Source organism: Prosopis cineraria, unplaced genomic scaffold, assembly GCF_029017545.1.
Source record: "Prosopis cineraria cultivar Desert tree isolate PC_DT_omini unplaced genomic scaffold, ASM2901754v1 PC9, whole genome shotgun sequence".
NCBI lineage: Eukaryota > Viridiplantae > Streptophyta > Magnoliopsida > Fabales > Fabaceae > Prosopis > Prosopis cineraria.
Window position 1 is genome coordinate 25,961,014 of NW_026555340.1, and position 13,437 is coordinate 25,974,450.

Sequence of the window (13,437 nt, forward strand, 5' to 3'; positions counted from 1 at the left end):
GTTGTTTCACAGTGCCTTCAGCCTAATTGCTATTTTGATCCTCTTGCTCGTTATCTTATTTTTGTTTTCAAGGATACCTTATATTACTCCAGTCTTATTTATAAGTCACTTTTAATATATTTTATCAATATTAAAAAAATTTTAAAACTCATTAACTTTGTCTTAAAATCTAATAAGTTATTGATTTTACCTCTATTAAATATACACACTTCAATAATATATTTTCTCTCTCTAATATTTAATGGAGGATAAAAAAATTTATGATAAAAATTTAATGATATGACTTATAAATAGAATTAAAAAATTATCCTCTCTTTACTCTATAAATAGGACCAGAGGGAATATATAAGCAGAGTGGCTCAATATTGGCACACAGGACTGAAATGATTACAAAAAATTGTTGAAGATTTTTGACATAGATATTTTTATTGCACACGGTATTCTCTTGTTAAAAATAATTTTATTTGAAATATAATTAGATATTAAATATAAGTATTTGTCTCGACTGATTCTTCATATATTCTAAATGAGGCAAGGCTTGGATTAATATTCTTGAATTAGTTTAATTTTTAAATTAATAATAAACGATAGTCTTTGGATATGGATCATGGATATTATAATTTTTTAATAAATATATCCAAAAAATTGATGAACGATGAAGAATAATTTATCGATTTGTAATATAATTAAAAATTTATAATTATAAATGTGTTGTTTGGCCCAAAAAAAAAAATTATAATGCACGTTGCAATAGCAAATTTGCTCGCAGGAAATCTAACCGGACCAAGATGTGGCCAGGGTCTTACCCTAACCGGACCACACACACAGTGATACCCTCACAAGTCAGAACACGCCTATTCTCTTCTTTCCAGTCTCTCCCACTGAAATTGGTCTCTGTTCGAAACGTTGGCAATGGAGGTTTCAGCCTTCTGCTTCGCCGAGAGGAACATGTGGATTGCCTCTTTCGTGAAGGTTGCTGTGGCGGTGGAATCTCTTCTTGCCTCCCAATCTCTGGCCTGCCTTCTTCTAGTGGTATTACAATAATTATTGTCACTATTTTTTTTTTAACCTACAACTTAAACGTGATTGTCATTTCTGTTAATGGCGTATCTGATAGTTTTCCTTCCACAATTTTCAGCTACGCTTTTATGCTCTGCACTGTAGGTTCAGGGTTTCATTGGAGTGTTATGTTTCTTCTTTGTTTGTTTGTTTCATTTTCAATTATTCATTCATTCGCTTGCTTCTTCTTTTGAAAAGGGCTCTAGGATTATGCTGAAACGTCATGTAACTTTTGGTCAATATATTTGCTGCTTAAGCTAAACCACCCCCTTTTTTGAATGGGAACTGGGGAAAAAACAATTTCTATTGTTAAGTTTGCAAATCAAATTATAAAATTTAAGAAAATTCCATCATGCGATGCGGAACTATAGAAATTACTTTTCACATTATCATCTTAAATTCATACCTGATCATAAAGATATAAGAAATTTTTCTTGGTAAAGAATTGTCTTTGTGGATGGGAGAATGATACTATAATACTTTGAAATAATGGAGCACAACTCTGTGTTCATCCTTCATTTTGCTAGAAAGAAGGGTGCACTTATACACCGAGTTTGCTTATTGGCTTGTAATTCAAATCCTGCACATGGTTCGTTCTGTTCAATTCAATCGCGAATTCAATAGTGTTTAGAGCAAAGTCTTAGTTTGCTTTTTATATGTTGAGATTGAATGCACTTTAATGTTTACCCTTTTGAGATGCTCGTTAATTGCTTCGGATAACACATGTGCCACCTAGTGTTATGTTTGTTTCTCTTTGACTTCTGTCCGGCATGGTTTTCCCCCTTCTATATATATAAATCAGGTTTAGAGCATTCACAATGTATTTTGGTGCTTCCGTTATCTGCTGTTTCTTCATTGCTGATGATAAATTTGATTTTTATAGTCATTTGCACATCCCCTATTTGTAAAATAAAAAACTTTGCTCTTCAAAAAGTGACTTCTATAGACGAGTTGACTATCATGGATTCTCCAGAAGATCGTGTTTGCTTCAAGAGTATGCTTCATTTTGAAGTTTTTGCTCTTTAAATGTGATTTCGATTTTTTCCTGCTCTATTTCTGTTATGCCTGAAAAAGGGAATTTTTTTTTTTTGTGTCCTTCTGGCCTTTCATCAGTCTGTCTTTCTTTCTTCTTGTGAATTCTCTCCAAAATATTAGTATTGCTGAAAAACTGCTAATTGATCAATTTAAGCAGGTCATCATTTGATCCTTAATCCTTACTTGAGAGGCTATGCTTAAATTTTAAATTATAATTGTAGTTTCGTGGTGGGATGGTGTCCTTTTTTTCTGCCCAAATTTTGTGATCGTCACAAGCTTTGGTACGTTTGAAATCATTTTGACGGGTTTGATGTATAACGTCCTCCAATATAATACAACTGTGACAGTGAGTTGAGTGAAAATTCTGACGTCTCCATATTTGTTTATCACTCAGGCTGGATCCCTGCTCCTCAACATCAATGATTCAGCTTCACCCAAATCGTGCAGGATGGATGGAAGGTAAATTCTACGCATCTCCTTATAAGGCAAGATTGTTCTTTTAGAGTTGGAAAATTACTTATTCTGATGTATTTTCATTCTTTTGTCAGCTTTCCTTTAGAAGAACTCCTTAAAGGAAAACATGCTTGCCTAGAAAACAAAGATGCAAGTGACACAGACGAAGATGATGAGGAAGATGATGAAGAGGGAAATGATCAGGAAGATGATGGAGGAGAGGAATTCTCAGGTGAAGAAGGTGACGAAGAAGGGGATCCTGACGATGATGCGGAGGCCAATGGTGCTGGAGGATCTGATGACGACGACGACGATGGTGAAGATGACGACGATGATCGAGAAGATGAAGATGAGGAAGAGGAAGAGGAGGAAGAAGAGGAAGAGGAGGATGAAGTTCCTCAGCCACCTGCTAAAAAGAGGAAGTGAGAATTATAGTAGTTACATTGTTTTCTCACCTTCTTTTGTAATGCTTAGTTTAGTTCCTGACAGAAGAATTCACCATCCTGTCAAGCGGACATGATTCCTTGTGTCAAGCATTATAAACACCTACAATTAGTGTATTCTCTTATTATTTAGTCTGCTCTGATATTTCTATCCCTTTCTCTTACCACTGCTTCAAAATGTGTAGGAGAAAGACAAAGCAATATATACATACAAAAAAGACGAAAAACAATAAAGATCTTCAAAAAGAAAGAATGAAAGAAAGGTCACCAGCAATCAAATAGTGGAACAAGGATAGTTCTCTTCACCAATGGAATATTTATAGGTTTAAAAGCAAAAATACTTTTTTTTGGGGGATGATACTTTACTCTTGTTTCAGTTGTTATCATTTTTTAAATAAAATTCTAAAATTAGCATTTATCTTTGAAATTGATTTTTTTTAGTGACTGCCTGTTAATTTTTCTTACAGAAACTTATAACATCTACAAAGTTTTAAGATTGTTCATTTTTCTATGCATGAGTACATCCAACTTTATTCAAATGACTTTGTCAAATACTAGTTTCTTTATTACATAACTTTTTTTAACGTAAAACTATACTAAAAGGTCAATTGAAAAAGAAACAACGGTTTTACCGAAAGAAAGAAAGAAACAACAGAATATGGCAACATGCCTAAAAGCTAACACTGAACAACATTACAACATTCGAAGTGGTTTCACGCTTCCACTTATGAGTCTGAGATCGAGCTGCGTCCTAAAATTCTGCCAAATGTTTAGCCCCAGCTTAATTCTACACATTTTTCAGGCCGCCAACGTCAAAGTCAAGTACTGGATGCACAAGAAAATTGTTGTACGTAAAACAATTCTTAGCTAAGTGGTCCAAGAGGGGGAAAAAAAAAAGAATTCTTAGTTGTAGTCGTCGCTTACTTTATAACTGGGCACCGAAATTCAAGTACGTGCAAATGCAACATTATGGATGTCAAAAGGAAAAGGTACATGGGAACCTATGGGTTTGGTTTCTACCTGCACCAGCTTATATCTCAATTTTCTGCGCATTTTTTCAAAAAATAAATATATAAAAATTCCATGTCTATTGTATATTATTTCAGACATGGCGCCTAACACAGTCAAATTTTTGCATCCATTATGCCCAACATTGTAGGTGTTCATTGCAACTAGAATTTGCCCCGTTAAGATGTCTTACTGTGTGGTAGCTGCACTAAGCATTGAAGCCTATTTCATTTCTCATTCACTTCTAAGCTTTCATAATAAACTTGAAGTGACATATAGAGGCAACTATTAATATTAGGCGCGCGCACTCATATACCTCTCAGACGACTACATGCTAGATAGATGACTACTCATGTCACCTCCTGTTATATGAAGGACTTATGCTCTGGTGTCTTTGAACGTCAAATAATGTCATTTATTTATTGATCTCTCTGATTCCACAAAAATTACAATCATATGGGCATCAATCCTTGTGCAATTGAACAAGATGTCAATACACTTGACAATTCATATAAGCAGTTAATAATTGCATCAACTCTCACCTGTGTTAAATTTTAACCAATCTGTCAAGTGAATGAAACTTTGCCAATTTTTTAAAAAACAATATCTACTTATCAAATATTATACTCCTTCCAGTCCTATATAGAAGAACTAGATTACTAATTTACACATAGTGAGAAAATTAGTTTAGTTAGTTATTTATAAACAATATGTATTAGTTTACCTAAAATGCCCCCTTTAATTATTTCCCATATTGATAGCAACACCTATAAATAAATGTAATCAATAGGAATAGTTTGGGGGAAAATATAACTTCACAAATAAAATATATTGAAATCTTATACCAAATCCCTTAACTAGCTCCTTCATCTAGAATCGAAGGGAGTAGACCTAAAAGCCCATGATAAAGTAAAACGTTCCCCAACTCACATAACAATTCAGCAATGAATTATATTAATCATAAAATATTGTCTCATTCGGAAAGAAATTTATGTATGAAGACAAAGCATATTGACAAATGACAATTCACTTCAAAGAGTCAAATACATGACGGAAAGTTTGGGGGCTATCTTCTTGAAGATAGAGATATAGATGGTTCTCTTGCTGCAGGGGAGAAATATAAATAATATTCTGCAGGCTTTCACATCAGAGGTAACCTACAAGAAAATTCATAATTATAACCAAATATAAGTATGGCCATTCAACATTTCGTTCTGTGAGTCATGCAGGTATCCACACAGCAAATACATTCTCTCATACAACTTCAGCTCAAGCTCTAACAATATTGAGAATTGTACTTTTTAGAAGTCTCAAGAAAACGGCAAGCAAAATTGACAGCAAAAAAAGGCCATTAATTCCACTCAAATGAAGTTCATCATCAGAGTAAAAATTGCAGCCTCTTGCAAGAAAAACAGTTACACAGGATGTCAGAATCAATGATATATCACAAGGTCCTTCCTCTTTGGGCCGAAAACACAAGATCTGATTCTTCTCAAATGAGGATCCTTGAGGTAAATTACATATAGCTCATCAAAATTTTTTTAAGATCTTTGGTCACACCCCTCTAGTTTTAAGCTGAAACTAGATGGGCTGAGTGTATTATATAAAATAAATGGGTAGAGAATGCAAGTTTTATACAAAATCAACATTACAAATGCATTGCTTCAAGTGGTAAGGATTAGGGCAATTCAATGAAACATTACTACGGAACCTTTTTCTGTGTATTCACACATCTATAGAATAAAGTATCTTGAATAATCACGGTGTTTAAGAGGAATATTATAGTTCTACAACCAAAATTAATAAAACAATCAAAAGATAAAAAGACAAAATTGGGGACTCAAACCATAATAAACAGGGGAAGCCAATAGAATGTCACTCGGTAACTGGAAATAAGAACGAGTACTGCCCGGATAATTAAGAACACCAGATATTTCAAACCAGAGCAAAGAAAAAATAATAATAATTAGTTCAAAAAGATTGAAGTTTCACTCACTCCGGCAGTTTCCCTGATCGAAAAATTGCAAACTTGGACATCTCAGAGTAAGAATAAGCAATCCCATTCTCCTTCAGAAAGTCCTCGAGAACCTGTTTAGCCCTTTCAGGATAAGCACTCTCACACTCAATCTCGTACAACGTTCCAAAACCAAAACTAGTCTCGTCCACTTCCAGTTTCAGACCCTTCCACTCATACACACTCCTCACATTTCTAAACCCTCCTAAGCCCACATATCCCTTCTCACCCACAACCCCAAACTCCTCCTTCACCCTCCTTAGCACCCTCGACTCCAACACTGAATCCAACTTCCCCGGTTCAGCGACGCAATCGCGACCGACCTTCGGGTCCAGATCCTCTTCATCCTCCTCCACCCGACTCACGCCGTTGACCAAAACCGCCTTGGCTTTCAGCGAAACGACACAGCGGGCGTCATCGTCGTAGAATCGGAGCCGGAGAACGGCGCGGCGAGACGAGAGCTCCCCGGCTGCGCCATCGAAGAACAGATTCTCTTGGAGGTGGGTTTTGATGTGAAACGGAGCGAGTAAAGTCGTGACCAGACGATGAGCTTCTGCATTCTGTAGCCGCAGCTTCACTTCCACCTCCATTGGAGATGATGGGGAAGGAGAAAGTAGGCGTGTGTTAAGTGCTCTAGAGGGAAAATTTAGTGTTTGTTTAGGAGGAAATGCCAATGCGATGCGCTTTGGTAGAGGAATCCTTGGCGCGATCGAGCTGAGGGAGGAGAGCACCGGCGCCAGTGGTGATATTGGAAGGGGTGGCGGAGGCGGCGGCGCTGCTTCTGCGAGCTTCCTCGAGTTCTTCTTTATCTTCGACCTTCACTTCGATTTTAGTTGGCCTTCTTAGCATTTTCCTTCGGAATCTGATCCTGGAATTGATAAAACCTGCCTGGTGAGATTGGATCGTATTGTTCGTCTTTATGCTATCGTTTCTCAGGATGCTCATTCGGTTTCGATAGGTCAGGTCGGATCCCATGATTTCAAATCTGTAATTTCCTAAAATCCTGAGCCCAATTGTGTAATAGAATAGTTTGAATCAGGCCCAAAATGTATATATTCCTGAAAATTTGCAAATATAAAAAACTGAAAAAGAATAATTTAAGTTAATTATCTAAAAAAATTCATTTAAATGAAATATTTAAATATTAACTTAAAATAATTAATTTTGGTGATTTTCTTGCAGAAAATATACCGACACTTTCATAGTATCAACATTAAATATTTATCATATACAAACGTGCGGAAATGGAAATCAGACACGGACCCAGTCCTACCCACCCTTGTCGTCTTCTGCGGATGGGGACGCTTACCCAACGTTCTCAACTACGAATCTCCTTTGTTGGTTAACTCTTATTTGAAATTTCTAATATCACGTGAATGATTTTTAAATATAGAACATTCAAAAACAAAAAATAAAAAAAAGAATATAAACAAAAAATATATATAAAATTTATCCATTGCCCGATCAAGGTACTTTTAAAAGTCAACTTATATTATAGTGTCAAGGTAGTTTTTCTTTTAGTCATAGAAGACATGAAAAGAACGAGGTTATCTATCTCAAGGGAAAATCAATATATTGACAACATGTTCTGATAAATCTCAAATGACAGAGCAGGTGGAACCATTGGAACCGGAGATTGAAAATTATCATCATCATCAACCACCTCTTTACAAGGAAAATTTCCTATGACGATTCAGCCTAATCAACTATCTCAAAGATACACATTACAGGGGGACAGATATACTTGGTTTTTGCTGCAAGAGGGAGGGAAAGAGCTGACAAGAAAGAATGGGAAAGGACGAGATCAGTTAAGAGAAACAACAGTACAGACATGGTACAAGTGACTTCTTTTCTGTTTGTTTTTCTTCCGCCATTTTATATCTCGAAATTACAGGTTATCCTCACTGCGATCGAAGTTCAGATCTTGAAGATCAGGCCACCGTGTGTAGCGAAGAAAGGAGCAAACACCAGAGACTCGACGGCCATCAGCTTGATCAGAATGTTAAGCGATGGTCCAGATGTATCCTTGAGAGGGTCACCAATGGTGTCACCAATAACAGCTGCTTTGTGAGGATCTGACCCTTTTGGACCAAGTGTTCTTGCATGCTCAGTAGCACCAGCCTATATCACACCAAATATTTACACAATTTGAAAATGAGACCATGTAATAATTAGCCATCTTTTGTTGCTAAAAATACCCAATCAAATCTTTTACCTCGATGTACTTCTTGGCATTATCCCACGCACCGCCAGTGTTGGAAGCAGAGATAGCAATCTATAAACAGTTCCATAAGAAAATGAAGTATAAAACAAAACTTTCAAGTCAAAAACTGCGTCTGTCATGGGAGTTGAGAGTTATGTATGTGATTGTAGAAAATATTAGAACCTACCTGTACACCAGATACAAGGGCTCCAGCAAGAACGCCAGATAGTGTTTCAACACCGAAAATAATTCCAACGATGAGAGGTGTGAGCATGACAAGAGCACCAGGTGGGATCATCTCTTTGATGGAAGCATCAGTGGAGATCTTCACACATCTAGCATAATCAGGCTTGGTGGTGCCCTCTAACAAACCTGTCATGGTATTGAATTGCCTGCGTACTTCCTCAACCATCTTCAAAGCTGCACTTCCAACACTCTTCATGGTCATGGCGGAAAACCAGTAAGGAAGCATCGCACCCACAATTAAACCAATGAAAACCTTCGGAGTCAGCACATCAACAGTTGAGATAGCAGCTCTGCTCACAAAGGCACCGAAAAGTGCTAGAGACACCAGAGCAGCAGACCCAATTGCAAACCCCTACAACAGAAGAACAAGAGGTCTCAGGCATCAACCAAAAAGCTAATGTTTCCATTGAATGAAAAGGAATCAGAATGAAAATGCAAACCTTTCCGATAGCGGCAGTTGTGTTTCCCGCAGCATCAAGAGCATCAGTTCTCTCTCGAATTCTGTGACTCATGCCAGCCATCTCAGCAATACCACCAGCGTTGTCACTGATTGGACCATATGCATCAATGGCCAAACCAGTGGCTATGGTACTCAGCATCCCAAGTGCAGCAACCGCAATACCATACATGGCAGCAAAGCTGAAACTAACAAAAATGCTGACTGCAATGGCAAAAATTGGAATGATAACAGACTTGTATCCCAAGGCAAGGCCAAACATAACGTTGGTAGCAGCACCAGTCCTGCATGAGTCTGCAACATCTTGCACGGGGCTGCAGAAACAATAAAAAGAGTTCAAGTAAAGCCAACGCCTAAAGAATCAGATGAAAAGGCACAGAATGACCCAAAACGCCTTACCTATAGGCATTGCTGGTATAGTACTCAGTCACAAATCCAATAATTAGCCCAGCCCAAAGACCAACAGCAACACACAAAAATAGCTGCCTGCAAATTAAAATCATTTAAATGAGTCCTCAGATAAGAGAATAAGTAGTACTTTCCCATTTGTACACAAGATTTTAGATGAGACCTGCCACACCAGTTCTTTTCCTGACACAATTGCAATCAAATTCATACGATTCAGTTTATAAAGATCATCATGTCCTTTATTTAGTGACATATAGACCCGTTCAACGAAACTGGTGCATGGGAGTAGCAATTATTAGTCAAAAGTGTAGTCAGCAGAAGTTAGTTGAGAAATATGTTAATTTGAATCAGCTATAAAGTTCGTCAGGTAGTTAAGAAGATAACCACCAACTGTAATCACCCTCATAAGTGACGTGAACCCCATCCCTTCAATGATCCGTAAATTTAAAAAGTGATTTCTACAATAAGCAAATGAAATGCATGGACTAACCAATTCTTGACCTCTTTCTGGTCTCCGAAGTTGAATATAGTGAAGGAAGATGGAAGTGCAATCCAACTAACAATTGCAATCCCAATAGTCATCAAAAAAGTGGAAATTATGAGTTGTTTTTTCAATGCTGGCTCGATTTCCATAACAGCCTTTATCTCAAAGAAGTCAGTTGCAAATAATGTGGTAAGCAAACAAACGACGATTCCCACAGAACTGATAATGAGAGGAAATAACATTGCGGTCAACTCATGATTCACCCCAAATGAGGAGATGGAAGCAACAACAAGAGCAGCACAGGATGACTCGGCGTATGACCCAAAAAGGTCAGATCCCATACCAGCTATATCCCCAACATTATCACCAACATTATCTGCTATCACCTGAGTACACAACAGTTGATTCAGACACAGGATAAGTACAAACAAGACAAAACATTAGTAAAGTAATAAAAAAAAGGAGCGACTAACTTCAGCAAGTTCATACTCACAGCTGGGTTTCTTGGGTCATCCTCGGGAATGTTTCTTTCAACCTTGCCAACAAGATCAGCACCAACATCAGCAGCCTTAGTGTAGATACCTCCACCAACTCTGCCAAACAGAGCCATAGAAGACCCTCCAAGACCATAACCAGTGATGGCCTCAAAAAGACCACCCCAGTCATCACCATAGTAAAGCTTAAACAAGTTGATGGCAATGTATAGAACTAAAAGGCCATTTGCAGCAAGGAGAAATCCCATAACAGCACCAGATCTAAATGCAGTGATGAAAGCCTTCCCAACGCCCTTTCTTGCCTCCAGTGTGGTTCGTGCGTTTGCATAAGTTGCAATTTTCATCCCAAGGAAACCAGAAATAACTGATGTGATTGCGCCAAGCAAGAAAGATACAGTACTGAAAACGGCAGTTGCAAGAGCTGGCTTACACATTTTAGTTTTGTCATAGGTGCAAGGCTGTTGACTCGTGCTGAATCCCTCCACAGAACCAAGGAAAAGGAATATCAAGATTGCAAAAGCCACCATGAAGATTCCCACATACTTATATTCAGTAAAAAGGAAAGAGGTTGCTCCTGCAATGTTTGTCCAACCACCAAGAAATAAGTAAACCAGGCCTTAACATCCCATCAACAAGCACAAGCAATGCATTTCATCTTCCACATACTTGTAAACAAATTTTCGCGAAGAGGTCATATTGCATGTTTAAAATTACACTATTCTGTGAGATTTTTTAAAAAAATTGACCTGAAAAATGGGGGGGCACTTCTGGAGAATTAAAATTCAGACTAGTTATCTCAATTGGTGATTTTTTTTTTTTTTTTTGTGGGGGGGGCGCGGTGGTTAGCAGAAGCATCCCTCGAGAAACGACTCGAAACTCATTTAGAAAATGAAGGCACTGAAAGACTCGCACATAAGTTTAAATAACTACTTCATTATTAAACAAATCACGACTAAAGTCTGATGGGTGATATTGCAGATGGTAGACCCATCACAATGTAAGAAAACATCGCGAGGATTAAAAAAAAAAATGACAGTCCGATGTTCCCTATGTATGAAAAATATCACAATAGAAGTGAAGGGAAGAGGGGGAAAAACCAATAGTGAATTGCAATAATTGGAAGCGTGGGTCCAGATTCTATTTCCCGGACCAGCCTCCATCTTCAATTAAAAAAAATGAAAAATTATGGTTATGGTATCTGGCATCAGAGAGTGTTGTCTGAACAGTTATCTAGACCATCGAGATAGCTTGCAGGGAATTAAAGAAAACAAAAACAAAAAAGAAATAAAGAAGAAACAAAGAAAGATTAAAGAAAGTAAGAAAGAAAACTACAATAAAAAAGAAAGAAGACGAAAAATATTGGCAAAGATCATTAAACCCAAAGCTGCCAAACTTCGAGGCGCCAGAAATGACTTAGAAACCAAGTAAAGGAAAAAAAATTTCAAACGACCTTTCTTCGTAGCACCTCAAGAACCACACCGGAAGGAAAATTGATATTTACCGCTTTGAAAGTAAAAACTACACACGCCGAGATCTACTCATGAGAACAATCATGAAATATCTCAAAAACGAAGATTACGAAACACACAGAATTAAATTAATCAAAGGAGAGAAAGAAACCTTCTGATATAGCGCTCTGAATTTCAGCACATTTGATGACGACGCTGTGGTCGTTGATACCTTCCTCTTCTTCGATGAGATAATCATTGAACCCATCCTTGCTATTCGGAGAACTGTCACTAGAAGCAGAGAGCTTGACTCTGGAAACGATAATCCATTGAAACAAAGCAAACCCAATTCCGATAACAGCGCATACCGGAATCAGAATCTCGGTTCCGAGATCTGGAAGAATCGCCGCCGCCATGGCCAAGAGTCCTACAAAGGAATTGTTGAGCTTTGAAGAGAGGGAAAGGCACAGTCTCGAGGAGTGAGAAAGAATGTGTGTGAATGATGGTCTGGTAGGAGGGGAGGGTCTAATATAGGATGGGAAGAGAGAGAAAGAATGTGTGTGCGTGAGTGAGAGAAAGAGAGAGGGAGGGAAAAGATAGGGATCGATTGAGAATCATCAGGGACGTAGGAAGGTGTGTGGTGGAGAATATAAAATTGTAAAATCAGAGGGATAGGATTGCTAATTTGTAATTTCACCATTCTTAAAAACTGAGTTTATTTTTAGCATTTGGTGCCTCCAGTTTCATCTTTTATCCAATTAATTATTCGGAAACTAGTTAGCAGTATATTAACAAATGACAAAATTAATGATAGTTAAGATAATTTTTTAAAAATAATCAGTTATAATTTTTTTAAATTTTGGACGATTATAAATTTATTAGAAAAGAAATCCCTTACCCTTAAAATGTTTACCTTTTACATGTAACTCAGCAACTATGATTTCAATTTATATTTGTTTAAATCAATATTTAAAATAATTTTTAGAACTTAACTATCATTAAATTATGATTTTGAAACTTAAATGTCATTCTTCTTGTGTTAAATTATTTTTGAACATCGATTTATTTAATGCAATGATTTTTATGTACAAAATTTAGATATCTGATTTTATTCAAAAGAAATTGAATCTACTATTATAAGATGTGGCTCGGTTCCGTACACTAAATGAAAATTAACTTTGTAGCTTTTTTTCTTTTTTTTACCGGAGAAAATTCACTCTCCAGCTTGGAGGTATATTTTTAAGAAAGTTAACATCCAAATAAATTTTTAATTAACTGTCTGCTTCATTTTTTAAATTCTTAAGTCTGTGTTTTTAATGAATATAGTGTTTTCAATGTTTAATGCAAAAATATCATTTTAATTCAATTTTATTTTATAATTGTCAGGACAAGTTTGAAAAGATATAATAAAAACTAAGGAAGTAAAACTTACTTGAATTTTTATGAAAGGATTGTGAGGTTTAACTTCTCCAAGTGTTAAAGCCTTTATTAAACTGAATAGAAAAAATATTCTAATTTTATAGAAACCTATAAAACATTTTTTGTGATTTACAGAAAAACAAGTATTGTTATTTAATATTTACATAGAAATTTAATACAAATCTTATACTTCATCATTTTTTCATTATATCTCTTGCTCAAAGGTATGGATAAAAAATAGGAATTAAAAGTGGGTAAAATTTTAT

The 13,437-nt window shown here is 36.5% G+C and overlaps 3 protein-coding genes across 3 annotated transcripts; 1 reads left to right on the forward strand and 2 right to left on the reverse strand.

Moving 5' to 3' along the window:
• Nucleotides 1-807: 807 nt before the first annotated feature.
• On the forward strand, nucleotides 808-3,122 carry LOC129320883 (uncharacterized). Its single transcript, XM_054966543.1, has 3 exons — nucleotides 808-1,032; nucleotides 2,489-2,553; nucleotides 2,643-3,122. The coding sequence occupies exons 1-3, from the start codon at nucleotides 913-915 to the stop codon at nucleotides 2,971-2,973; spliced, it is 516 nt and encodes a 171-aa protein (XP_054822518.1). The 5' UTR covers nucleotides 808-912; the 3' UTR covers nucleotides 2,974-3,122.
• Nucleotides 3,123-4,935: 1,813 nt separating this feature from the next.
• Nucleotides 4,936-6,606, reverse strand: LOC129320882 (triphosphate tunnel metalloenzyme 3). Its single transcript, XM_054966542.1, has 2 exons — nucleotides 5,995-6,606; nucleotides 4,936-5,155 (listed from the first exon to the last, which is right to left on the reverse strand). Exons 1-2 carry the CDS (start codon nucleotides 6,600-6,602, stop codon nucleotides 5,140-5,142), a joined length of 624 nt encoding a protein of 207 aa, XP_054822517.1. The 5' UTR covers nucleotides 6,603-6,606; the 3' UTR covers nucleotides 4,936-5,139.
• Nucleotides 6,607-7,559: 953 nt separating this feature from the next.
• On the reverse strand, nucleotides 7,560-12,268 carry LOC129320881 (pyrophosphate-energized vacuolar membrane proton pump). The gene is made up of 8 exons (XM_054966541.1): nucleotides 11,925-12,268; nucleotides 10,304-10,878; nucleotides 9,817-10,196; nucleotides 9,318-9,404; nucleotides 8,902-9,232; nucleotides 8,403-8,813; nucleotides 8,228-8,287; nucleotides 7,560-8,133 (listed from the first exon to the last, which is right to left on the reverse strand). Exons 1-8 carry the CDS (start codon nucleotides 12,166-12,168, stop codon nucleotides 7,930-7,932), a joined length of 2,292 nt encoding a protein of 763 aa, XP_054822516.1. The 5' UTR covers nucleotides 12,169-12,268; the 3' UTR covers nucleotides 7,560-7,929.
• Between the last annotated feature and the right edge of the window lie 1,169 nt (nucleotides 12,269-13,437).